The sequence below is a fragment of the Papilio machaon genome, chromosome 16 (genome assembly GCF_912999745.1).
Source record: "Papilio machaon chromosome 16, ilPapMach1.1, whole genome shotgun sequence".
Lineage (NCBI taxonomy): Eukaryota > Metazoa > Arthropoda > Insecta > Lepidoptera > Papilionidae > Papilio > Papilio machaon.
This window is the reverse complement of record NC_060001.1, coordinates 4,623,800-4,651,798: the sequence shown is the minus strand read 5'-3', so window position 1 is coordinate 4,651,798 and position 27,999 is coordinate 4,623,800. Positions and strand designations below refer to the sequence as shown.

The 27,999-nt window shown below is 37.6% G+C and overlaps 1 protein-coding gene across 1 annotated transcript; it reads left to right on the top strand.

Moving 5' to 3' along the window:
- Window positions 1–1,911: 1,911 nt before the first annotated feature.
- On the top strand, window positions 1,912–27,999 carry LOC106721419. Its single transcript, XM_014516346.2, has 23 exons — window positions 1,912–2,054; window positions 8,658–8,779; window positions 15,401–15,486; window positions 15,828–16,086; window positions 16,305–16,586; window positions 16,751–16,883; window positions 17,105–17,247; window positions 17,716–17,920; window positions 19,614–19,726; window positions 21,035–21,118; window positions 21,709–22,440; window positions 22,526–22,610; window positions 23,052–23,155; window positions 23,225–23,582; window positions 23,703–23,860; window positions 24,024–24,202; window positions 24,608–24,747; window positions 25,526–25,786; window positions 26,157–26,307; window positions 26,611–26,853; window positions 27,073–27,248; window positions 27,363–27,500; window positions 27,632–27,999. The coding sequence occupies exons 2-23, from the start codon at window positions 8,713–8,715 to the stop codon at window positions 27,813–27,815; spliced, it is 4,281 nt and encodes a 1,426-aa protein (XP_014371832.2). The 5' UTR covers window positions 1,912–2,054; window positions 8,658–8,712; the 3' UTR covers window positions 27,816–27,999.

Here is a 27,999-nt window from a genome sequence, read left to right as displayed (position 1 = left end):
TTAACGCTGAACAGTAGGTACGTATCATATGTAGTATTATTAGTGTATGTCGATATTAAAATGTATGTTAATATTTGTCATATTACTTCTTTATATCTTAAGCCATGTTATACCTATGACTATTGAAATTGATCACAATCGCATGATTCCAAGACTCAGGATAGAAAAATAATCGTCGTTGTTGTGGTTTTTACGGAAGTTTTAACAGAGCTGGAAGCTAGCATCAACACTGCACTGCAATCTGATGCACGACTGAGCTCGCTCGATCGGTGCAATACCTCGATCACCCAGAAGACAGGCGTTAAGTTGAAGCTATTCCGCATTCATGCCTTTTCATATAAGGAAAGGATGGGAAGAGAGGACTGAAATCGAGGAAAAGAAGTGTAGTGGGAAAATTCTGTTTCAGTCGCTTCGCCTCGCTATTTCAGCGAGTTCAGATGGTCATTTAACTAGTTTGCTACCTTATGATGTAAAGAGAATGTAATGAGATGTAATGAAAGTTTACGCAACATAAAGAGAATTTACATTCCTGGGACTGGCACCCTATTCTGAGCCCTAATTCGTCCAATGCTGAACGTAGGCCATCGATTGCCATTATCCCTGGTCCCGTGCCGCCCTCATCCAGTGCACTTCCTATTGTGTTTTACAAATTAGTATGTAGCCTTTTTTAATTAAATCAATAGGTTGCAGATTTGTTTTAATTATTACATTGTATTGTGTTCTATGTTAATTCTGTATTGGATTATCACGTTTGCTAATCTAAAATAACCTCTGAACTGTCATGTCGGACGGCTATCGTCCGATCTGAGATGAAAGATGACCGTACGATGTAACCGCAGCGAAGGTCATTGGATTAAAACAAAACATGGACAATTAATTCATCAGCGGCTGCCGATGTTAATCTCCCGCGTCGATCGCGACGTGTCTGGAAACAAGATGGCGGTAGTAGTTCCCGCCATTACGCTAGTTTCACAAGAGGGCAACACAATCAGCCAGAACAGAGCAGTACTGTTACTGTTATTGCTTGAATGCTCACGAGACTGAACATCTCCCCTAGACAGAGTCACCTTTTATTAACCTCTTTGCTAGTAATCGTCGATTAGGGATGGAGCAAACTCAATTTTAAGTTATGTATGAGATGAGTACTGATTTTTCAGTATGTGTAAAAAATAGCGGTACTGCACTGTCTACTATACTACGTTCTGTCTCACTGTGCTACTCTCGTGTGAAACCAGTATTATGACTGACGGTGAACCTCGTCTGTTCAAACCCATTGCGAATGTGATTATCAGCTTCCGGAGACTGTTTTAAAATTAGCATAGCATTAACACGTCCTCACACTAATTAATATTTAGATCGTTTATTAACAACATACTGAAGTTTAAACTATTTTGTTAATGTTAAATAAATAAATAATTGAAAATCATACTCGCTTTTTATTTATTCCAGAGATTTAAATTTAAACGACATCGTCAACCGATAGTCGCCTCACAAAGGCCTCACTAACTAACCGATGGTCATGTGGGATTCAAATATTATTCAGACTGTTAGTACACTAAAGTATAAAAGGCAACGGGGCGTTCTTCCTCTAAGGTCAAAGCGTAATAACCCAAAGGCTTTATTGGTAATAAACTTATTACGCAGTTTGAGGTATTTCAGAAAAAAGATCTTTATTTTAACTCACTAAGAAGTGCGGATTGGTTTTCAAGCATGCGTTAAGATAAATTTTGTGTACTATATAATAGTTGAAATATTTGATAGACTAGTTGAGGCATATCGTCCATGTAGTTGACGATATTTATACGTTGTGCGGTGTCAGTAAACACGGGCTATGGAAAATTAGCGATGCGTGTCTTTGGTGTGATTCGCTCACATCGCTCTTCTATTGTCACCCCCCCTGTGTATGTGATTTAACTGAATTATGGTATAGAAATGACCACAATTTAGATTTGGCTGGGCAGATGTGCACCCGTGACTTGTGACCAGGCGTGCTGGTGTGCTTTAACTAAGTGGAAACGCTAACGTGTGGAAAACATACAGCACATTTAGCTCATGTAAGTTTTTTTTACGTATAATTACAAATTTTAAAAAAAGTCTTATCTATCTAATTTTTATAAGTATACGAAGTTTTCGGCTCACTTTTTAAAAGTAACCCCTGAAAGTTCAGAAGTCGGAGATTCAATCATGTGTCACGTATTCGAAGGCTGCGGTCTAACTATTGTCGTTATATTCTAGCTTAAGCTTTCAACTTAGTAGTAAAATATTAGTCAATCGTTTTAAAACCTGATAATATTTTTAATATAAATATAACAAATTTTGACATCAAGATTTTTTTTTGTATAAATAAGCAATAATTGGGGCATTTAAACCAACAACAATTTGTTTCACTTAACGTGTAATTACTATTTTTTCTGCTTTAAAGTTAGACTTATTGATCTCAAAATTAATCCTGAGCGAATGTATTAGACACTTTGCTTTAACACTCTTAAATCTTGCGTTAGATTAAGAAAAGATAGGAAAGATTTGTATCATTTTCTTAAAGGCTGGCAACACATCTGCGGTTCCTCTATCGTAGATGTCCATGGGCGTTGTTGAACAGCTCGGTGTTCCCGCTGCTCGTTTTTCCTCTTATCTTATTAAAAAAATTAAATCACAAATTGTATGCGATAGCCACTTTAGCGACTATATTTACTTTCCAAAATATTTACTGCGCAGTTGATAACAATCGGCAAATAACAAGACACACTATACTTATAATGTGTTCGAACTTGAAAACGAAATATTTTTGGAATAAGTATAATTACAAAAAACTTTAATAATAAGTAAGAATTCAATCCAATAAACTCTGCGACAAACTGGTAAACAATACAAATCGTAATATAGAAGCAACTGATATTTATATACGACATCAAGTGACTCAATTTAATACTAAACCTAACAAGATATTTAGTATACCAAAGTTACCTACCTAAGTTAAGTATTGTAAATACATATATATGTATTCTAGTTACAACTACGACAGGACTGCGCTGGCGCAGTGTTGTGTGACTGCATTATGCAACCACGTACTAGAGTCACGCACGTGCATGCATTAAGTACTAAATTTATGGAATATGCATACATTTAATTGCTCACAATGAGCATAAAAGCAAGTAAACAAAAAAGCAAAAAAACATGTAATACAAGATTCAAACAATAAGCCGGTGTTAAGTTTGCGCAGATGGATGCCACATGAGCTCACTGCGAGTGAAGAATAATGTGCTTACGTATTTGCACTTTTCCAGCAACCTTTTTATGGCCGATGCTTTCATAGAATTTCTTACGAAATAGAATAGCTCTATCCATAAAAAATTATACACACTCAACGTTACATCGAAGCAAAAAGAGAGGTAAAATTTACCGTATCCAAATGCAGCGTCAAAAATAAGCATTTCATTGTTTAATTGGTAAACAGTGAGCCTCCGACTATTCTGCAACTTTTTAATATATTGTAGCCAATTCATTTATTATTATGAAAAGTAAGGTAAAATGTTCCGTGAAATTATTTGACCTCTATTAGTCCTTGTAGCATTACAGGCTCGCGTGATGATTTCTAGACTAGTTTCTCATGAATATTTTAATCTGCAAAACCTTGACCATGTAATATGTACGTCATCTCGGCCTAATCTATATAATTAATAAAATTGGATTGTCTGTATGTAAGATCGAGAAAAACCATATTTGGCGAACAACAGTTATTCGCATAGCTTATAACGAAAAACCAATTTTTAAAATGTTGGTCTGTCTGTCCGTCTGTGCGTAAATAAGCATTTGTTCCGGGTAAACTCCGAAACGCCTGGACCGATTTTGATGGTACTTTTACTAAAAGTTACCTTATATGTGTGAGAATAACTTGGACTATTTTTTCCGCACAGACGAAGTCGCGAATGAAACATTGAATTTAAAAAAATAAATTACTAATAATACTGAAATTACTAGTAAATTAGAACTAATAACATTTCCATGAAGTGAAAAATAGTACTAGTAGGTAGGTAGTAATAGTAGGCATGTTTTTGTTTGATTACATAAATAGGTTTTGAATAATAAAATCATTCAAAAGATTTTTTTATCTTGTCAGTATATTGAAAATACATAAAATTCTTTCTGAAAAAATATTGTCGCAAAGAAAAATATTGAGTACACATTACTCACGTTAACAATCTTTGAAAAGAGTCTATCACGGAAATAAACAAAAAATGGGAAGAGTTTTTAAACAAAATTTAATTGAAATGAATTATCTCACACTATTCAAGCTTTTTGCTACAGACCCGATTAAAATGGTACACATTGTATATGTTCCTGATAAAAAAATCATTGTACCACAAACAAAACGTGACCTATATCGTTACTAAATTGTGAAAGAATTTTTCCGGGATTGCATTCTTTCCCATGGCCCATCCTAGCCCATCCCATGAACCTATTGTAGGCAGACATGCTTTCACACTATTCCGTTATGGCCCATTGAGTTTCATGAAATCAATGTAGAGGACAAAACAGTTTCCGTATTAAATTGGAGGAAATAACTAAATAGGTGTAGGTCGCTTTCACCGATTTCAGGATTTCGTAAAACTTTGTTAAATGGGCCGACGCGACGGTCTTGTGAAATTAATTCGCTGTTTATAAAAAGTTGCGTCAATAGTTATTAAGAAATAGAGAAACGTTACGTTGATTTAGATATCGTTGTTATGTTTTTATTCTTAAAGGGCTTTTACGAAAATTTCATGGCCAAGTATTCAATTTTAATATTATCTACCACTTCGTCTCATTCCTTAACATGGATCAATAGAATGTATCTTAATAATAAATGAAAATGGAATGATTACAGTACAAATTATGTTTTAATACACAAAGATACTGAAATTACACAAATTATGAACATTCATTGACAGTCGTGGTTTAGTTACCTTTCGAATATGGAACAACGTAGCCACTCTACGTTAGATTGTTCAATATTTATATTGTTATATTTTTAAAATTATTTTCATGAGAATTGATTCCATGGCCCAGATAACTGTATAAAAATTTTAGAAGGTACGTCATTAGGCAGAGTTGTTACTCACGCGAGGACATCGGTCGGATACAAAGCACCGGACGCGGGCATCCGCTTTCGATCGCGACCATTTTTTTTTTTCGGAAAAGCCGAAATTTTCATAGTCCGAGGCTTCGGAACGTTTTGTCATGCAGATTAGTGTATAGGGCTGACAATATAAATCAAAGGCCAGACAGACAACTTTTAAATAAAAAACACGCATACAGCAAACTGCTTGGCTGAAGATTACATTTTTATATATTGTCAAAAAAAAACAATAACTGACTCACTTAAGTGTGCCGCGTGTGTCACTAAGGGTGCCGTTTAGTTTAGATTTTCTATAAAAGTTCTACAATGAGCGACGTTTATTTGTACCATTAAATGAGTTTTGCGGCAGTAAAATATGTTAAATATGAGATACAGAATTGGAAGGAGATCAATTTAAAGAAGTAATTAACAGAATACTTCATAAGTATAAGTTGTGTTTTTAAAAGTAATAAAAAAGAAAACGATACGCATTACAAAAACAACACTGTCAAATCAGTGGTTGAGTCAGCGGTACGGTCTTATCAACGATATTAATGTCGAAAATTAAAACCACAGCCATCAAACTGTTATTCAAGCGAATGGTGTCTACCAATCTTTTTAGATAACTAGACAGTACTACATTCAGTTGACATTTCTAGATTATGGCAAAGTATTTTGACAGTGAAAGGGTATTGCTCCACAGTTCCCACTGACCGCTCCCATTTCACGCGTCTCTGAACGATAACGGTAAACGCATGACCATCGGATACATGTCAATAATGTTCACTATCAATAGCGGATAACAGTATTGTAGCAATATAAATATCGCATTCCTTTTTATAGCGTTTAAATATTGTTTTGTTTGTGGGTACACTGCGAGCCAATTACGCGTGCAAAATGATGTACTGTTACGTTGAATTGCCGTTCTCATTCGCTATTATACGTCTGATATCATCAACGCTGATGCTTTATTGGTAGCTTTTGTTATCCTCTCATATAAACTATTTTAACGCGCCTACAGTGCCGGCGTCGGGATAGGGCGCGGTTGGGTCACCGCCTAAGGCGATGGACGGAAGATATAGCGCTATAGGTCTGCGAATTACACAGTCTCAAATAACCCTGTTAACTCTCTCAAATGAATGGTAAAAAGAGGGTGCTGTAGAAATGTCACCCAGGGCGCTAGTATAGCAAATGTTACTGCCGGTAAAGAATAAACCGTATCCAATTTCACTCTAAGTAACATTATATTTAAAAAGGTGATGATAACGCCTTTTAAACAATTTTAAGAATAAAGTTTAAAGAAATGAAATTGCTGTATTTCTCCAAAATGTACATGATATGAACGTAAATATTTTTAACATTAAGATAAATCTGTTTATATTTTTTTACTACGTCGCCAGTCATTGATTCGATTATTTTGCACTGTAACGTTAACAAGCGTGCAATATTTTCCATAAATAGTTTCTTATCGTATAAAACGTGATTGAGAATAATATTTGCAGTATTTAAAACTAAGCATAAGAAATGAACTAAACTAAACTTTTTAATATTCATGAGAAATAAATTAACATTGTTTTTATATTAGAAGAAGATAAAGCCTCTTAAGGAAAGCAGATGTCACCACTATATGGTCTACTAGCTAGGAAGAGTCAAAGTTGTATCACAGAATTGACTGCGAACCACATTTCGTTAAATTAAACCAGTACACTGTATAAAATTACCTCCTGGAAATATATATATAAACAGAAGTATGTACGTGAAAAATGACTTGTACATTTATAACCTTGGTCTCAATCGTAGCGTCAAATGATTTGTTTTGATCAACGAAGCGATATCGCGGTGGCAATATACTCGTACATAAGCCCAGTATTTTAGTTACATTATTTCAATATAAGTCAGTAAAAGTAAAGCGACTTTAAAATAAAATATCTTAATATAAAATGCTTCAAAAAAAATTATTGTTGAAAACTTTGACGAATTGAGTCCCTCTTCCTTTTGGAAGTCGGTTAAAAAACGTAGCACAAATATTTTCTGACGTGCTAAGGTATAAAAATAATCTACTCAAATTACATCAAAATCTGCACATATATTTAGACAATCATACGAACACTATTTAGGTTTTATATAAAGACTAGCTGACGCCCGAGACTCCGCCCCCGTGGCATAAAAAAACTTAATAAGTAGCCTATGTGTTCTTACAGACTATGCTCTACCTCTATGTCAAATTTCATCGAGATCCATTGAGTCGTTTTGGAGATACCTTCAAACAAACATCCACACATCGATCCATCTAAACATTCACATCTTCTCTTATATATAAAAGAAAGTCGTGTTAGTTACACTATTTATAACTCAAGAACGGCTGAATCGATTTGACTGAAAATTGGTAGGCGGGTAGCTTAGAACCAGGAAACGGACATAGGATAATTTTTACCCCGTTTTCTATTTTTTATTCCGCGCGTACGGAGTCGCGGGTAAAAGCTAGTTTATGATATTAGTAAGATTTATAAATCTTAGTAGGAAAATATAAAAACCATACAATAGATAAAATTATGGAATAATTATGACTCGTTTCATACTTTTTAAATTATGCATATTTTTTTAATTCCTGACTATTTAATTGAAGCAAGTTGTTTACGTTAGTTTTATTTATTTATCTCATCAAGGTTACTGATCACGTTACTTCAATGTCACAGTTCTCGTATCACTGATCAAAACAAAGGCGCAAATCTATCTGTCAGGATTCCACTATAATAACATAATTGATATTATAAATAATACATGCTATATTATTACGTAGTTCCCTTTAGTAATATTTTCCTTCTTAACGTAATTGATCTTTACGTAATTTGTTCTATGAGGATGGATGAGGTAGATAGAGATCTTCGAGACCTACAGGTCCGAGACTGGGTCGGGACGGCGCGGGATCGGAGAAAGTGGAGACTTTTGTTGTCGGAGGCCAAGGCCCACTTTGGGTCTCTGCGTCACCCTAGTTAGTTAATTTGTTCTATCTGTATATTTCTATTATATAAAATTCTCGTGTCACGGGGTTCGAACTTGAACTCCTCCGAAACGGCTTGACCGATTCTCATGAAATTTTGTGAGCATATTCAGTAGGTCTGAGAATCGGTCAACATCTATTTTTCATACCCCCCCCCCCATATAGTTTTTTTTTAACTGCGCGCGGACGGAGTCGCGGGCGACAGCTAGTATTTTATAAAAGTCTATGTGCACATTTTTAATGACCTGCCCTGTCACTACGATAATCGGAACTGAATGTACTACTCTTCTATACATCTTTATCAGACGTCATGTCTGAATTAACTCTCTTCTTACGCATATTCGCTTTACTAAAATCTATCGATACTTTCTTCGGTCCTTACATTCAATCTCATTATTTCTTATTATTATTTTCGGATGACATATTGATCTGAAAAAAATAAGTTGTTTAACAGCAGTATCTACTAATGTGGGTGTAATTACTTAATCTGTAATGACTTTTTCTCTTAAAACACATTCACAAACAATGAATATATCTGTATGACTATATAATTTCCTTTAGGTACCACATGTGAGGTCAGTGACCCGTCTCGGAACAGCCACAACCAGACCTGAAGATGAAGCCGCGGGGAGTGGGCGTCATGCACGCTTTCACCGCTCTGACCATGCTTACTATGGCAAACGGTAATTATAAAACATTTAACTTTAAAAAAAGATACAAATCGATCAAAATTGGTAGAACATATCCTAGTGACATGGCTCGAAGGACTAATATTTAACTCAATTATTCTTTAAACCAAAGGAACATTGGTAATACATAAATAATGTAAACAGTAAGGCCACGGGTACAAAATTTGCAACGAGTCGGGGCGAAGAGCGGAGTGGGGCGTTGTAATTAAAATTATAGCACAATACAGAGACGCACACGAAACGAGATGAGAGAAGAGTGAGTCTTTTGCCTCCATCGCCCCGCTCGACGGTAATTTCGTGCTCGCGACCTACGAGACAATAATTTTTAAGAATAAGATGAAATTAAAAACATTTTTGTAATAATCATTACAATTTACAATGCATGTTGTAATTGAAGCTTAAAACATACCGTTATAAAGGACATTTGTGTTGTCTAAAACGTATTTTCTTTACTATTTACAAACATAAAGTTGTAAATCCTGATCTATTACTTACTGGTATTATTTATCTTTGCTGACAAACAATTATATCACCTTGAAAAACAAGATTATATTCTAACACGTCATAATCAATAACAATAAACATAAATAACCTCCTTCTTTTTGAAGTCGGCTAAAAATTATATAGAATGAAATAAATAAATTAGCGGTTAACATTTAAGTGAATTAAAAAACGAAAAGGAGAATATGAATGTTAGAAATTCAAAACTGCTCACTGAGAAAATACTGTCATATACATATGTTGGAAGAGGATCGGCCATAGTTAAAAAGAATGAAGCTACTTTAAACTTTATAATAGTTTTTAGCAAAATCACAGGACTAATGACATTTAATTAACCATTAAACTAAACTATGTTCCAAAGTAACAATTCAATAAATAAGCCTTAAATAATAACCAGGTATAATTAGTCTATGGACCAAATTATAGCACCGGAATAATAATTAATTCGTTTCCACAAATTAACTATCCGAAGCGTCTAGGTTAACACGTTAAGTGCGAAGCGAGGCCTAAATCACCCCTGATGCAACTTCCCTGTGGTGCGGCAAGCAAAAAAGTGAATTTCCCTGTCGTGCGAATGGCATAGCTTTGGTTTGGTCCAGTGTAGGAAAGAGATAAATATATATTTGAGATCACTAATGGTTCCGGACTCGGTGGTGTACCTACCTTGGTACCGGATGTCTTAGGCCTCGTGCCGCCCTGAATTAATATAATTTTAATGCAGTGCGGAACGAGGCTAAAACGTCCCATATCCCCCCTGACCTCGTACCGCACTCAACGCGAGCTTCCCGCGACCAGTGTTGTGCATCACGTCGATTGGAGAGCACGTCCTTTTACAGCGCCGAACATGTCTAAAGTCATAAATAAGTACAACATATATACATATTGAGATTTTTATAAAAAAAGTATATTGATACTGATTTTTTAATGTTAATTCAAGTTCTAATAATTGTATTTTTAAAGCCCGAGGCAGAATAAATAGGACAGTTTCTTTTCTACTTCTGGTTGCCTTTTTTTTCTATTCTGTGAACCGCATTAAGATTTCCATATACAAATAGAAAGATAAACCTTATGCATAAAACGTAATCCATTATTTTTCCAATAATAAGTCTGTAATAGGTGCCTCTTAATGGTATAGAATGGAACGCTTCGTGCGCGAGTCCGACTCGCACTTGACCGGTTTTTTTTTTCTTTATGGCGCCTTCAAGCACAATTTAGATTATTTTTAAAAAAATGTATCCTTTGATAGCTTTGTGTTGTTTTGCCAGGTTTTGCCCTTAAAACGATCTAATGAGATATAATTGATCAAAATCGGTCAAGTCGTTGCGTAGTTAAGACAGTTTAAAAACGTCGATATTATTTTTCCCATCACTAATCGCAGCGAAAATTTGCCCTATTTCAGTGCGTTACGAGGTATATAAGATCCCATATTTTGTTTTGCTAATAATTCCTAAACTAGCCATCAGATCCCGGGGCGACGGTGGATTAGGGTTCATCAATTCACTGTCTATATCAATAAGGACCAAAATACTCATTTATCTTTGATTTCGCGCCAGAAAATGAATTTTAGTCTGTAAAAGGAGGTGGGGTCTAATAGACCGCGTGTCGCCCTAACGTCTGGTCACGGTACGGGCCGATTATACCTCGTGCCGCAGGAACGGAAAGTATGCAAAAATTGGTGCCGCAGCGAACGTGTTAAGCAAGCGAAGTACAACTAGTGCACCGAGCCACGCCAGAGCCAAGACTGCTTTTCAAATAATGTTGCACGTCTTTTATAGCGGCAGAGCTAGTAGTGGGGAGAGTGGGGGCATCGAATGACGTGATCGGTGCACGTGTTGTTTACAGTTTCGCTCAGGTGGCGCGCGGGCGCCGACACGGCCATGCTGACGTGCGTGCGCCCTCGCACGCGCCCCTTTTAATTTTTATACATGTAGTAAGTAAGAAAAACATCGTTCGATTATCCTGACAATATTATAGTGTCTGGTCCGGTCCAAACTGACCCTTCAGAGTTATGGTAGTTAGTTTTGGTCCGACCTGAGGTCCTGTAAAAAGATAAGACCGGAATGATTATTCCCTGTAGCCTTTGCTAGACCGGAATTAGTATTCCCTATAGCCTTTGCTAGACCGGAATTGTCATTCCCTGTAGCATTCATGCTGGACCGGAATTAAGATTCCCTACAGCCATTGCTAGACCGGAATTGTCATTCCCTGAAGCATTCATGCTGGACCGGAATTAAGATTCACTATAGCCATATTATTGGACCGGCGTAAGCCCTTCAATAAAATTTCAATTACATATTTTAAGGTACAGAATATACAGATGTTACATTAGAGCTAGCCGACATTGTATCAGATTGTGCCGATAAGGTATCAGAATTTGCAGTAAGGGTGTGGTCACTACTAATCGACCATCATCAGGTTGGTTACTAAATCTTATATTATCTAACGGATACTCGGTTTCATGAACAATGTTATTAGAAGTCCTAGATGTAATAAGACATCACAAAGGGATTTTACATTTTATCACAAAATCAATAATTCAACACAAAATCAAATTACAATCATAGTTATCAACTGATTTTAAACTGATTTGTAATTCTAACGTCATGAATACAAAATGATAAAAAGGCAGAAATGACTCAGTAACCAGTACTTATCTATCAAGCAGGCAACCGGCAGCGTGGTTGGTTCTGAGTTTATAAGTTAAGTAAACTGAAGTTGAAGTTATGTTGACCTTACGAAGACAGAATGAAAACTAAACTTGCAGTGTCAGTGCAACGGCTTATATAGGGTAGATTTATAGGATGTGACGACATCGTTGGCGTTAAGGATTGATCAGCGACGACTTCCGTTTTGCCGGCGAGGACTTAATGATATTGCTGGAGGCACTAGATCTAATATCATCCAAGTTTAGTCTGGATGTATCGTCGTTAGGTGAACTAGAAGCTACTTTAGATATTCCTAGGAAATTCCCTTGTCCAAGGCGAAACTTAATGACCTGATCAAAACAGTTTTGCATTATTATTGGCTTTGAAAATTTTGAGATTAATATTTCCTTGATAGCATATCAGGACATGTTATCTGGCCGTATTTTTGTAAGGCAGGTCGCGGCGACCTTTAAGAGCGTGAGTGAGTGCAATAATGAGGTCTACACCCTCCAAGTTCTTTTTTTCGATGATCATTTCGCTTAAGGTACACCAGTCTTTTATGTCGGAATCTGCGTCATCGGGATCGAATGACACCAATTTAAAAGGGGTAGGTGGATTGACGGGATGCTGATTTAAACTATTTGATAATTTCAATAAAATTGCTTTCATTCCGGAAGAAAAAAGAGACATTTGCTTTTCCATGCAGTTGGTCGAGTTGGTTTGATCGTAAGATGGACATGGATCCGATCCCACTTCTGATGTTGGAACAGGATCGGCCATAGTTGCCGCAGGCGCTCTCGGAAGGGTCCTTCCAAACCTGGGCGGCCCCGGAGGGGCATGCCGCCGCCTCTATATGGGGGTGGTGAGGTCGATGGCGCTGTACGGGGCACCCATATGGGTGGAATCCCTCAGCGCCCGTAACCGCACCCTGCTGCGACGTCCGCAGCGGGTGATGGCGCTAAGGGTGGCTCGGGCGTACCGTACGGCGTCATACGAGGCGGCGTGTCTGATCGCCGGTAGCCCGCCGTGGGCGCTCAAGGCTGAGGTCCTTGCGGCGGTCTATCGGCGATTGAAGGAGAGTGACCTCCGCCCGCACCAGTTGGAGGTCAAGCAGTGGAAGGAGGAGGCTCGCGACGACCTCTTCCGGAGGTGGGCGGAGGAGCTGGAGGCCCCGGGACCGAGCCGACAGTTGGTGGCGGCGATACGGCCCGTCCTGCGGGAGTGGGTAGAGTGCCGCCACAGGGCCCCCAACTACCACCTCACTCAGATGCTCACCGGGCACGGATGTTTCGGGGTGTATCTGTGTGGGGTGGTGAAAAGGGAGCCCACCGCGGACTGCCACCACTGCGGCACCGGAGAGGTGGACACGGCGCAACTCACGCGCGAAGCATGCCCAGCGTGGGCGGAGCAGCGCGCCGCCGTGTCCTCGGTCCTTGGGACGGACCTCTCCCTGCCTGTCATGGCAGCTGCTATGGCAGACAGGGAGGAGGTATGGAAGGCGGTCTCCTCTTTCAGCGTCGAGGTTATGACGCTGAAAGAAGCGGCGGAGCGGGCGCGGGAAGACGCCGTCGACTCGCTCCCGATCCGCCGCAGGAGACCGGGGCGGCGCCGTCGGGCGCACCTTGTGGCGCTAGACAGGGCGCCGCCGTGAGGGACCCGCGGGCGGCGAATCGGGGTTCGCCGCCTGCTTCGGAAGGTTCCCGTGCTGTAGGACTCCCCACGTGTTCCGGGGTGTCCTCGGCGAAGGCCGACGGCGCCTTCTGCTGAAGGCGTCGTCGCGGAAGCAGGGCTCGCCGCATCTCCACGTGGCGGGCAATCCGCAGACGGGGCCGTGGTGGTGTGCTATTGCGTTCCCACGGCCCCATCACAAGCGGAGAAGGTGGAACACCGTTGGGTTTTGGTGAGTATACCCGGCGCCCCTATTGGCGCCAGGGGAGCCTCACATAACCGCCCGCCCCCCCGAAGGGCGGGCGGTATGCTTAACACATTTCCCAACGTTAAAAAAAAAAAAAAAAAAAAAAAAGGATCGGCCATAGTTAAAAAGAATGAAGCTACTTTAAACTTTATAATAGTTTTTAGCAAAATCACAGGACTATTGACATTTAATTTACCATTAAACTAAACTATGTTCCAAAGTAACAATTCAATAAATAAGCCTTAAATAATAATAATAACCAGGTATAATTAATCTATGGACCAAATTATAGCACCGGAATAATAATTAATTCGTTTCCACAAATTAACTATCCGAAGCGTCTAGGTTAAGCAAGCGAAGTACAACTAGTGCACCGAGCCACGCCAGAGCCAAGACTGCCTTTCAAATAATGTTGCATGTCTTTTATAGCGGCAGAGCTAGTAGTGGGGAGAGTGGGGGCATCGAATGACGCAATCGGTGCACGTGTTGTTTACAGTTTCGCTCAGGTGGCGCGCGGGCGCCGACATATATTTTATTTTTATATTGAAAAAGCTAACGCTTCACCACGATCCTACCCGATGAAGTGATGATGAGGTCTAAAGATGGTACGCGCTTGGTAAATGCCTATTCACTCTACTCTTGAAGGCCCCCACGTCGTATATGAACTATTATATTATGTACATAGATTTTCATTTACCTTATTATCTCCAAAATGTGACGAATATAGCCATAGAGCTACAAGAGTGGAGATTGAGAAGTTAAGATTCTTATAAAATATTTTTTTACCAAGTTTTGTCTATGCTAGAAATCGAGGTAAGAGTAAACACAGGGCAAGGGAAAACAATTTTGTTCATAGTATAATAAATTGTTATTAATTCACATGTAAGTACTCTCTATACTCGTAATACACATTCAATAAACTTGTAAATGCAAAGTGTCGTCAAACAACTTTCCCTACAATTCCCAACTTTCTCTTTCAAGTAGAAATCTATAATTCATAACGATGAAATATGAAATTTAATTTTTAGAATAAATATTTAAAGATTACTTAATTTACTATTTTGTGAATTTTCTGCATCAATTTGGGTAATATTTTAGGAATGAGAACTGTTTTAATTAGATCTTCATCTTTAGCCCTTTGTATGAAATGTGAAAGAATGCATTTAAAAGACCTTCCTCATCTCCTTGTCCTTATTCCACTTACGTAAGGTCGGCGCACCAAGTTTTCGTCCATCAAATCCATCTTCGGTCATTTTAAGTCGTCACTTCCTAAAGGACCATATGGATAAGAAATTGACTGTAAATAATACTAACACATCTATAAATTACAACAGTGACCTGTGGGTCGACCACGAATATTTGAAACAATCGCCTTCGTATCATCATCGTCAAGTATGTCATAATTAGTATGATATTTTTGGTGTACTTTACGCCCGATAACCACTGCACAAATTTTAATACAACTTTTCGATGGCGATAAGATGGCGATTGTCACAAATATTCGTATCCACCTTAGTAATTGTATGATTGATCAGAAACTATTTGTAATTATAGCGCAAACAACATGTAATCAAGGAATGGGTCGTGTGATGTACGAACGTTTACCGAATCAACAACTACACGGCTTCGACGACGATGTGGTGCGTATGTTTTGATATTACATAATTATACTAAACATAGCAAGAGGAAAATAACAGGAAGTAAAGTAAATGTTATGTTCATGTTATCGAATTCATAACTTGCTCTACTTTGGAATTGTGCAAAAACAAACTAAAACTATGCATTTTTATATATGACTGACAATATGACCTGCGTGTTATTTGATAATGTTATAAAATGAGAATGTATAACTGGAGATTTTCGTAATAACTATTTAAGGATTGAATAAAAGTAAAATTGATACAAATTACATTATTTTAAGAAAACAATCTACTTCACACCCCCTATTCCTGATTTATCAAAAAATAAAAAATTATCCCAGGTACGCGAGACAGCGCCGCCTTTCCGCGTTTTAGAGAAGTGCCAGGATCTGTGCCTGCGCGATCGATCGGGCAATAGCTTGGTCCGTACGTGCAACTCCATCGATTTTCAACCAGGAGCGAGGATAGCGGCATTCAGCCCGGAACCTGAGTACGAAGAGTCCACTTGCTACCTGACGAGAGAGCAAGCCGCTCCCGAGGGTATCGGAACTCTCATGATCGTCCCCAACAGTGTTCATTTCAATGAAATCTGTCTAACTTGTAAGTCATTTATAATTACGGTTCTATTTCTATTTAATTTGCAAACGTATAATGCTACAACCTTATCGTTTTTATGGGCTTATTAATTGTTACTAAACGTAACTTGCGAGACACTAAATTAGCAAGATTTCAATTAAAATCTTAAAGTACACAAAAGAGAATTTTTAAAGTAAGTTTGTTACTCTACCAGCAAATCATAATTCATATTTTTCTTCCAGCAAATCGTCCGGAAAGGGAGTGTCCATCACGTCGTTATGTTTTCGAACGTCATGCTAGAAAGCGTCTGAAGCTGCCACCTTCAGATCTTAAAGAGATAATGGTCGCAAACCGCACTGAATGCGAGGACAAATGCTTGGGAGAATTTAGCTTCGTCTGTCGTTCCGCGACGTACGACTCTGCTCTTCGGACATGCTCTCTCAGCAGATTTACTAGGAGAACTCATCCCGAAATGTTAGAGGACGATCATAATGCGGATTATCTGGAGAACACTTGCTTGAACGGTAATTTTTAGTAGCAACAAAATAATTTTAAAATCACCGATTTGCTTTATTCAACATGATAACCATTTGAAACACAAAAAGGCTTTTGTAAAGTTGAGAGTAGTGTTATTAATATGCCTTGTAATGTATCATGTCACAAAAGCTTGTATAATTGTTTATTTTAGCTGAACGACGTTGTGACGGTTTAGCAGTGTTCATCAAAGAAGAGAACAAACGACTGGGAGGGCCCTTCGAAGCCGATGTATTCTCAAACATGACATTAGATGAATGTCAATCGATGTGCGTGCGCGCAGAAAAGTAAGAAATATTTTTAAATTATGCATTTTACAATAAAAAAATCTTTACTATAAGAAAAGGTCTTGTAGAAGATAAGATGACACCTTAGTTCGCTAACGTCATGTATTGTTTAAATGAGTAAAAAATAATAGGACAGATATTTTACTTTGTTTACCACAAAATCTATACAAAGAATCATGCAGGCTAAGGTAACAAAAATCACCAATAAACATCATTCCTAGGTATTTTTGTCGCTCTATCGAGCACGATGCAATGACTCGGCAATGCGTGCTGTCCGAGGAGGATTCCGTCTCACAGAAGGATGACGTCACCGTGAGCGCCTCACCAACGCACCACTTCTACGATCTAGTGTGCCTTGACAACCGTAAGTATTGTTACTGTTTAAACTCCTTAATTAGCAGCATATTTTAGGAACCTTGGGAACTTTGAAACCGTTAAATAATCAATAGTGCTACTACTGATTACTTAACCTCTGCTATATACATCAGTGATTAATTTACTTTTTAGCCACTTTTCTATGTTCATGAAAATATACATTTTACTATTCGAAAACCCGCATGAACGAGAAAGGTCTAGCAAGCCACTGTCCACAAATTTAAGAAAGGAGATTTTTAAACGTATGCTAGAATAGAAACCATCTTGAGATGACAAAGACGATAGCATTGAAACACTTATTACTTAATAAATTGGTTGTGCTACTAATGAAAGAAAAATATAATAAATAGCACGGTAACTATATCTTAGCGTAGATCAACAGAAAATCTTAGTCTAAAAAACATTTGGCCAGAGTGAAAACGATACAATAAGGGTTTTCTGTCGCGATTACGCTCAGTCTCTCATCGGGTGACAGCTCGCGGCACGGAGTACCCGGACAACAGCGCGACGTCGCATCTCTTCTCCCCGGGCAGGCGGCCCGACACAGCCTTCCAACGGTACAGGAACAGCCGGATCACCGGGGAATTCCATTCCGAGATCACAGGCCGCTCTCTCAGCGAGTGCCTCGACGAATGCCTTAGGCAGACGAGCTTTCAATGCAGGTGAGATAAACTTCTAATCTCCGCAGACGTTACTTGAAACGTAATTTCAAATTATGTCAAAATTGTTAGTTGGACACCAAGGGACTTCTTTAGTGACCACTTACTCTGCGAGTGTTTCGACTAGTGCCTCAGCTTCCAAAGCAGGTGGAATAAAATTTTAACTGCCGTAGTTCGTAATTGACAAACCATTGAGTCCGATTAACAATTTTGAGTGTGATAGTTAGTTTTAATACTTTGTCTTTTTAGGACTCCAATAGAGTTGCCACAGTGTATTACTTTTCCATACCTCACTACCCTCATACTTTCTTACACATTCTTTTCAACGTAATCCATTCAAACTGTCTTCGGTTTTTCTTTTGTTTCAACTTTAAACATTATGAAATGATATTATATTGTTCTTTTATTTCCTTAATAGTAACACCACGAGTGACATAATCTTATTATTGATATACATATTGTTTTTGAGGAATGTGTCACGATGCGGACACAGAATGCATGCAACATTGTAACTTTGAATATAAACAATACGAATTTCATAATCTTCACATCGAAAATAATACAAATTAACATATGTTTGTATATAATGTTTTATTTAAGTTCGTGTTTAAGTTAAGCGTGGCACATAGTTACAGATAATAATTTACATTTGTATTGAACATAATGCAAAATTACTAGTCATATAACTAAGTAACAACAATATGTAAATTTCTTGAAATAATTCTTGATATAAGTTGATATTAAAGCATATTAATGTTAAATATAACTTAATTCATACTTGGTTTCAACATTTTCTTACATAAACGAAAGTAGGTTACACATAAGTTAAAGTCAAAGCACACGTTTCAAGGAAACTTCGATTGAAGTTAAACGAGTTTTGTTTTTTATTTATAATAATCTTATACATAAAATTCTCTTGTTCTCGTGATAATGTTCGTTCCCGTACTCCTCCGAAACGGCTTGACCGATTCTCATGAAATTTTGTGAGCATATTGAGTAGGTCTGAGAATCGGCCAACTTCATTTTTATAATAAGATTTTTTTAACTGCGCGCGGACGGAGTTGCGGGCGACAGTTAGTTTTTACAATATAATCTTATCTTACAATGACCTACAAAGAAATAAGTTATGTTAAGATAAAGTGTTTGTTGTTATTTTTAAGTATAGTGTTTAAAAGTGGTAGACACCAGCAACATATGATGCACGAATGATCCGGCTCGCTCGGTGCAATACCAATACAATAGCGACGTAATTGCGGATGTCTATGGGCAGCGGTCGCTTCGCTATTTCGGGCTATTAAGGTGGCCGCTTAATTGTTTACAACCTTATGATGTTAAAAAAATGTTTTTTTTTTTCAATAAAAAGACATTTTGACATCATTAATATTCAAATACATAAGAAACGAAAAGAGAACACTGTAAGTAATTATTAGATAAAATTTATACTTACTACGTTTCCTTGTTAAACAAAAAAGCAACTAAAAATGTGAAATTGCTATAATCCAGATTTAATTTGCAACACAACCTTTATTATTAAGATATTTAAAACAATTACATATCTATTATAAGGTGTTTATAACATTTGCGAAGTCAATATAAAATAAACGCATGTAACGAGTGTGAGTGTCTGCCCTAATCACAGAGTTCATTGTACGATAACTGACACATATTGTTCTATTTTTGTTTTGTATTCGTTCAGGTCCGCCGTGTACAGCGACAGGGCGAGGACCTGTCGCCTGAGTCGATACAATCAGAAGGACGGCATGCGATTGCTTTATGATCCCGATTTTGACTACTATGAAAATTTAATGAGTAAGTATAACATAGTACTGACGTTTGAGTGGGCTCGTTGAACAAAAGAGTACTGTCTAGCAACATGGCAAGCAAATTATTGGTGCTAAACATAACAATCTAGTTAATAGAGGTTCTACCCACTGTAGGGTTTATTTGAAAAGTTGGAAACACTTATATTGCTTAGATATTGTAACAAAAGGTGACTTTCTCAAGGTATGTAGCCGTTTATTAAAATTGACCATCGTTTGAAAAGTTATTTGTACAATTAGTGAGCCAACAAAAATGTTTTTAATTACTTCTGTACTAAATTCAACTTGCAATGCTTTACGTCTAACGAGAGAAAGAGCATATTTTTTATGGAATACATTGTAAGTGCTAGTATTTGAATTTATTAATCCAGGTCAACATGTCTGGCAGCCAGACGTGATATTATCATTAAATAAATATTATGATTTCTTTGTCTATAATAATGTAAACTCCACTATTACACGCAATCAAAAGTTGCCGCCACCGACTTGTTGACAGACAAGCAACCTGACATACGGACATACAAACAAATATTTTAAATATGGGTACTTCTTTGTCAGCAAAGCAGATACATTACGTGAACGAAATATGTTTTTTTTAATTCTTTTATTTTATCACGTGGGTGAGTGAGACACAAGCGTGTCAGTAAGGGGACACCCAATGAACATGAGAACACTGAACGTTAAATAGTGTGACAATAATTTTAACATTTTATGGAGATCGGATTTTATATTTAAGCTTATTTTTAAAATCAGCTTACACTTGAGTTGAATATGAAGTTTTTTTTTTGAAAAATACAATCATATCTTTTAAGTGTACATTTTCTGTTGTAATTCAAAATTATTTTTTCACCGATTCCGCCCATAAATTATTGTTCTAACAACTTAGTCATATATATTATGTTAATTTTTTTTAACTTTTATATTACAATTTTTTTTATTGTAATGTCCAACTATTTCATACGAATTGTACAATGCAATCATAAGTGGCCAATTGTCGTAACAAGGCAGAATAAGCGACTTTGAACTCATCCTATTACAAAAATAGAACACGTAATATGTCTATTATGGTAATGTATTAATTTTCATACGTAAATCTGATACTTTGCACACTGCAAAATATAAATTAACCATATAATTTTCCATATAATTTTTAAAAATAAAGATTCGTTTCGTAAATTATTCATAGAAAAGAGTTTCTTTAAAAATATTTTAACAGTTATGTATCCAAAATTTTGTTAATTTTGCATTATCAGTGAATACGGTTTTATTCAGTACCACAATAATTTTGGGGATTCAGATCAGCTCGTAACTGGTGAGAACGAGGCAGGGGGATCAGGCACTGGTTCGCAATCTTCCTGGGGCAGACCGGGGTCCAATACAGGTTTGATGCATGATTGTAGGGAATAATGGGCTCATAGTAGTTATGGACATTCGATTATGATTTAAATATATTCAACATGATATGGAAATATAATTTAAGTAGTTAGTTATGTATGTAAATATTAATGCCATTGTTAAGTCTATAGTTAAACTATGTCATTATTTAACTAGTCTGGCCAAAGAAAATTGTTTTATTTCAATATTATGTTTCTCTATTATTTTGTGTCTAAAAGTTATTACTTTATTTCAAGTTGATTGCTACTTGAATTTTAGTAATTAATCGCTAATTTTCATCATACATGGCCACACTAGATATCTATTGTTATAGAAATTTTAGGCCTATGAATTAATTCAAATTGTATAATCTTTTTTGTAGTAGATGAATGCGCATGAATGTATCTGTGTTATTAGTGCATGTTCCTATAAATAATATGTATGTAATACTTTATTAGTAATATGTACTTTGTATGATATAGAACTTTCATAGTATTGTTTTTTGGTACTTAATTATTGCTAGTATTGTGTAGTGCATGCTAGTTTTGATCAATACTTCAATGACTTAGTTACAACATTTAATTTTCACTTTCAAAGGTGGTAACGGTGGTGGTGATCGAGATAGAGATCGGGATCGGGATCGGGACCGGGACCGATATCCTCCCGGTGTTGACCGCTATCCCGATGACGACCGATATGCGGACGATGACCGGTACGACCGGAGACCGGACCGGTACCCACCGCCCGACGACCGGTACCCGGTGGGACCCGACCAATACCCCGATAGATATCCCTCAGGAGACCGCTACCCAGCAGATAGGTATCCAGATGACAGATACCCACCCGGTGTCGGACCGGAGAGATATCCATCCGACAGATATCCCCCAGGAATAGATAGATACCCACAGGGTGTAGATAGATATCCAGCACCAGACAGATATCCAGGCGGAGACCGCTACCCAATCGACGGCGGACGGCATCCTATTTACGACTATCAATCGAATGACATTGGTAGATATCCCGCCGGTGAACGTTATCCAATCAGCCGATACCCTATTGACGTTTATCCGGATAGATATCCCGACGACCGGTTTCAATCAGATAGATATCCTGTTCGTGGGAGTGAAAGATATCCAACCCGTCCCGCTTATTATCCTAACCGTTATCCTGACCGATACGATCAGGACCGCTTTTCCGGTACAAATGACTGGGGAAGATATCCATTCAGACGGTACCCAGTAGGTGTTAATCGTGATCCTGCACCACTAGGAGGAGATCGATATCCAGAATTGTATGACAAATATCCGCCGACCGGTTCGTCATATCCTGGTAAGAACATTATCTTCTTATGTAAGAATATAGACTATAAACATTGTATAATCTTTTAAACACTTGATGTGACATTTTAATGTAGGCTATGGTCGCGGTGGTTACTACGGTTCGGAATTCTCCGGTGGTGAACGGTTTCCAGACAGAGGGGTTCGTCCTGCACCAGACAGGTAAACTGGACTAGTACCAAGAGAAATAAAATAATATAATGAGTTAAGCCCTTAGTACATAAGGCAATGTAAATCGTCAAAACTATTATTGTATGGCCGTGTCCCGAGGATCGCGTTGCGCGCACTCCGTACACATAACATGGAATCGTCGACGCGAGTCATCTAATCGGTCAGTACAGGCTTACAGCTGCATGTTAACTGTATATATTTGCTCCGCCATCTTGAAAATTACAGCAACATTTCAATTTTTTATCTTAACAAAATGGTTGTGAGCGACTGTCTGTAGCGATGACAGATAGAAAAAACGGCTATGGGCGCTGTGTACGAATCTCTATGGCAAGTTGCTTACGGGTTTCGAAGATGTACGGTGCCTTGTGTACGAAGGGTCCTAGATCGTTAATTTTAATTAAAGATGTTTTTGGAACACATTATCGTTTTTAGATATCCAGTTGAACCTAGACCTACTTATGGTATAAGAAGACCCATTGACAGACCAGGTGGATATCGTGGTAGCTATCCTCCATCAGGCCTGGATAGACCAATAGGTATGCCATCTTTTATGTATTAATCTTCAATTTCGCATATTACAAATTAATTTCAAATTGGTATTTTAGGTGGAGGTGGATATGGAGGTTACGAAACTGACGGACCGATAGGGCCTGTAGGGGGTCCAATCGGAGGTCCGATCGGAACCCCAATAGGTAACCCATTAGGTGGTCCTATTGGAGGTCCAGTCGGGGGTCCCATAGGAGGTGGCGTCGCGGGACCACTAGGTGGCCCGATTGGCAGGCCGCCAGTAGGCAATCGACCATGGCAAGGGTCTCGTTGTGAGGAGGACAGCTTCAGACAAGTTGGCCGGCAACGTATGCAAAGACGTTTCGTGAGACGCTTCACCACGGCGCACTCTTTGGCTCATTGTCAGCGGGAGTGTATCGAGGCTAGAGATTTTATTTGTCGCTCATTCAATTACAGGTAAGTTTACTGATTTGTTAAGTATCTTCATATTAGTTCAATTATTCTTGGCTCATATTGTATTTTAACATCAGGTACTACTGTAGTCGAGTCTAAGTATGAGATACATGTTATTTACAGGGAAGGGGCTTATGGCGAGTCTCGTGACAACTGCGAACTCAGCGACCGCGACACGCGGGAACTGGATGCTGCTAATCCTGCGCACTTTGATAACACTGCCAATGATTATGATTTTTATGAGCGAGCTCTTGGCCGCATCGCTGACGATTGTCTTGATGGTAAGTTAAATAACTTATGGAATTGACAGGAAACGTTGTACTCTTCTATCAATCAAGGTCTATATGTACAAATATATAAACTGTGTCATCTCTAATTTAGTGCAATGGTTATGAATTTGAATATACACTTATTACATTATTTTTAATCTGTTACTTTTTACAGTATCTCAAGTGTGTAACGAAGATGGAATGGAATTCACGCTGCGTCTTCCTGAAGGATTTTTCGGTCGAATGTACACGTACGGGTTTTACGATCGTTGTTTCTTCCGCGGCAATGGAGGCGTCTCGAATGTTCTGCGCATTAGCGGCGCGCACGGATACCCTGAATGCGGTACACAACGAGTGAGTTGTGTTAATACATTCTAAAACTAGACTGACAACCTAACCTACTTTATTAGGGCGTTGGCATGTTTCATGTACGTTTGTGTCTCACATGGACAACGTAAGATCTAAAATATATTTATTCACTGATTGGTATCGTAAACAAAACAGATTACTTTTTTAAGAATTGCTTTCGACTACAAAATAAGGATAGATTATAAATATAAAACATATGAGCAGGAGACAGTATGGGATTTCCTTCCATTCCTTGATCAAATCTTACATCAAGCATAAACGATTACAGTACAGAAATAAACCATTATTGTGAAGTATGATACTCTCGAAAGAGCTGTACTGCGTTAAATGGTAATCTGTGAACATGTTTATGTGTAACATTATAACTGAGTTTTTCTAATATCCTCACAGTACGGTGACACAATGACGAACATAGTGGTAGTTCAGTTCAGCGACAACGTGCAGACATCTAGAGACAAGAGGTTCAATCTTACATGTTTGTTCCGTGGCCCTGCCGAGGCGGTGGTTACCTCAAATTACATTGGAGCTGGGTGAGATTCTAATGTATCAATACATAGTTGTATCTATTCGAAAAATTTCGAAGTTCTATATTAATTATTACCTATGTATTTTCTTTGTTCTAAAGATTTCGTAAACGTTAACATAAATTTATGAAATTTTTAAATCACATATCGTGAAATAAATAAAGATTACGTAAGATTCCGTATTTAAGTTGGATTCTATTGTCTAAGAGTTGTGACGTGTTTCAGCAGTGGAAGCCGACAGTTATTTTTATAAAGAGAAGGTCAAAGTAATGGGTTGTTAAAAATAGAACTTCAGTTTTTCAAATAGGAACAATTTGATAATTTTTAAACACTTTGATAATAACTGATAACCAAGCGTGATTTTTTTACTTGGTAGAATTAGAATGAATTTACTTGGATTTTCAATATTTGTGTGGGAAATTCAGGACAGTTTATAATATAACATGTTTACTGATATTGAATGTTTTGTTGTTTGTATGTTTTGAGTTTTATAACTTTTTATTGCTTGATTGTTTGTGTGAGTTTGCGATTTGACTGCATTATTGCTTGATATGTTTTTATATCTGAAATTTAAATAGGGTAGTAATTGAAGGTTCATTTGATTTATTTGCTGTTTTGTGTTATTTCACTAACAGCTACTAACGAAAGACTCTGAATGAACTCTAATTAAAATGAACAAGTATCTGGAAATTAAAAAATATATAAATAGGCAACTTTTATGACTTTGTGTTCATTCAGAGTCAACGTGCTATACTTTAAAGCTATATTTCAAACCTAACCGTAGTTTTGGTTATGATTTTATCGACAGATCGGGAAGTCCCATCCCTATCGAATACCTACCCGAGGAGAGTTCATTGAATTCGAAGGTTCGCTTGATGATCCTCTACCAGGGCCGTCCAACAACAACCATCGCTGTGGGAGACCCGTTGACATTTAGACTTGAAGCCCAAGACGGATATAACTACGCTACAGATATATTCGCTACCAATGTTATCGCAAGAGATCCCTATTCCGGCCGTTCTGTGCAACTTATCGATAGAGTTGGGTATGTAGTTAAAAATAATCGACAATACGTCTCTGTAATAAAAAATCAGACTGATATTTCTAACAATAAGATTCTTTTCAAATGGAATCCTAAGAATGTTAGAATTCATTGTGTGGTAAAAATGTGAATTTCAAAATATTTAAAATTGCTTTCCTGTAAATTGTGGTATCAAAAATATCACGTTGTTCTTGTAAAGAGGCGATATCCCTTGTCTTCATAACAACTTTTCTAATTATTTAAACTGGATGAACTAGTTTAATGAGGTATTCCATCTTCGTTGAAATAGGCTTCAGTATTTCATCCAAAGCTAAAGTTGAATTCAAATTAAGCTACCAACTGCTAAGTTAAGGAAGAGTGGATTTTCTTTCAGATGTCCAGTAGATCCTGATGTTTTCCCAGAGTTGGATAAAGGTCGCAACGGTGACTCGTTGGAAGCAAGATTTAACGCCTTCAAGATACCAGAATCGAACTTTTTAGTGTTTGAAGCTACTGTACGAACATGCAGAGATGGTTGTCAACCAGTTAGTATTTTATGAATTTAATTCTGTTCAAATTACCGTAATTTTAGTTTTGGTAAACTTATTAAATACAAGCAGCTGTCCGAGATTTAATAATAAACTATTCGATAATAGATTTACGTCAAAGATAAACACATCAATAATTTTCTACACTGTATCAAATTGCAGTCAGTATTTACTTGATCTCCAAAGGTTATCTTGCTAATACTAGATAACATAATAAATACGACATTAATGCTACTTAATATTCATGTTATGTTTTTTTATCTGTATTGAATAAACGACGTACTTATTTTCTGTTTATAGGCATACTGCCCAAGTCACACTGGGCGTTCGGAACAGTCTTTCGGACGTAAACGCCGTGAAACAAATTCTACACTAGCGGTAGAAAGCAACAATACAGTAACAAAGAATGACACAGAAAGTAACAAAGAGAAAAACGAAGATGATGAGGGAACTATTTATAAAATCTCTTTCGAGGAAGCCAAAGTTGATAAGTATCTTAAGGATGAAGTGGAAACTCCAAGTCATGTCAGAAAAATGATTGAGGTAAGTCTCAGAAAAAGTTAAAAAGCATTAACGTATTTATTCAATTCGAAGTTCGGTAATTGGCACTTATTTAGCTCTCTTTTAACTGAGTTAGTGCCATTTGTTATAATTTTGAATTCAATAAATAGATATCTGAGGAGACAGCTATTGAACATTTAAAAATGAGAATAAGTTTTTCGAGTTGTCGTAATCGAACTAAATTATCACATATTTTACTAGGTGTTTGACAATCGCAATGAGTTACTGGAAGAGAACGGAGCATCAGATTCATCTCCGGTGGTGGCTGCAGCCGGCGTTTGTGTCTCCCCCTACCACTACCGGTCGCTTTTGGTAGCACTTTGCGTTCTACTCTCCTTATTACTAGCAATGTTAACTGCTGCATTATATATCTACAGGTAAGACCTATTTTTGTACTAATAACTACACTATCATCTTGAAATGTGTTTCTAAACTTAGTGGAAAATTGACCATGTTAATGTATTAACTATTAATCTTGTCAATTCTTTTAGACGTTATTGGAGAGTACTGCGTAAGAACATTCAAGCATCGAGTCCTGTGCCGGATCTTCGACCAGCCGCCCCCGGACCACGCCCCAATCGTCCCTCTCTGTTTTCCGCATCACATTTACATAAGCCTTTCTCATTGAGGTATTGATATACTAAATAAAATTTTGAGTACTGACATCTCAGAAGTAAAGAATATTTTATGTGTAGAATAAAAAAATGTTAGCTACCAAAATCGACCCAAAACTACCAAATCCGTATCATATTTCTTGCAGTGGTCTCGGTCGTACTTTTGCGGAGGTCGGCGAGGAGGCTGGTTCTTCAGGGAGGTTAGCAAACGCCTTCGATGACGGCAGCGAACCAATTTACACAGATCCCTCGCTGTTCGAACGCTCGCGGTCTCTACGCTCTCTGCACTCGCTGGACATGAAACCCGAAAGACGCGATCGTCACGCATAACTTCTTTCTTCTAATTTCAAGATGGCGTCGTCCAATAATTCGAATGTCGGTTATTTGAATGAAATATATACACATCTTCAAACTTACTGCCATAATATGCTCAGTTTCTTATCAGTCCACACCTTTTTTATACTTTTCCGATTTTACTACTTTACTATTAAAACTTTTTATTTTAAGTCAGTAC

Excerpts from the sequence above, each read along its gene's own strand:
- LOC106721419 (XM_014516346.2), top strand. The coding sequence starts at position 8,713 with ATGAAGCCGCGGGGAGTGGGCGTCATGCACGCTTTCACCGCTCTGACC. Across the intron at positions 22,611-23,051 it reads GTTCGTCCTGCACCAGACAG|ATATCCAGTTGAACCTAGAC; the intron begins GTAAACTGGACT and ends TATCGTTTTTAG. Across the intron at positions 24,748-25,525 it reads TCAAATTACATTGGAGCTGG|TTTTGGTTATGATTTTATCG; the intron begins GTGAGATTCTAA and ends ACCTAACCGTAG.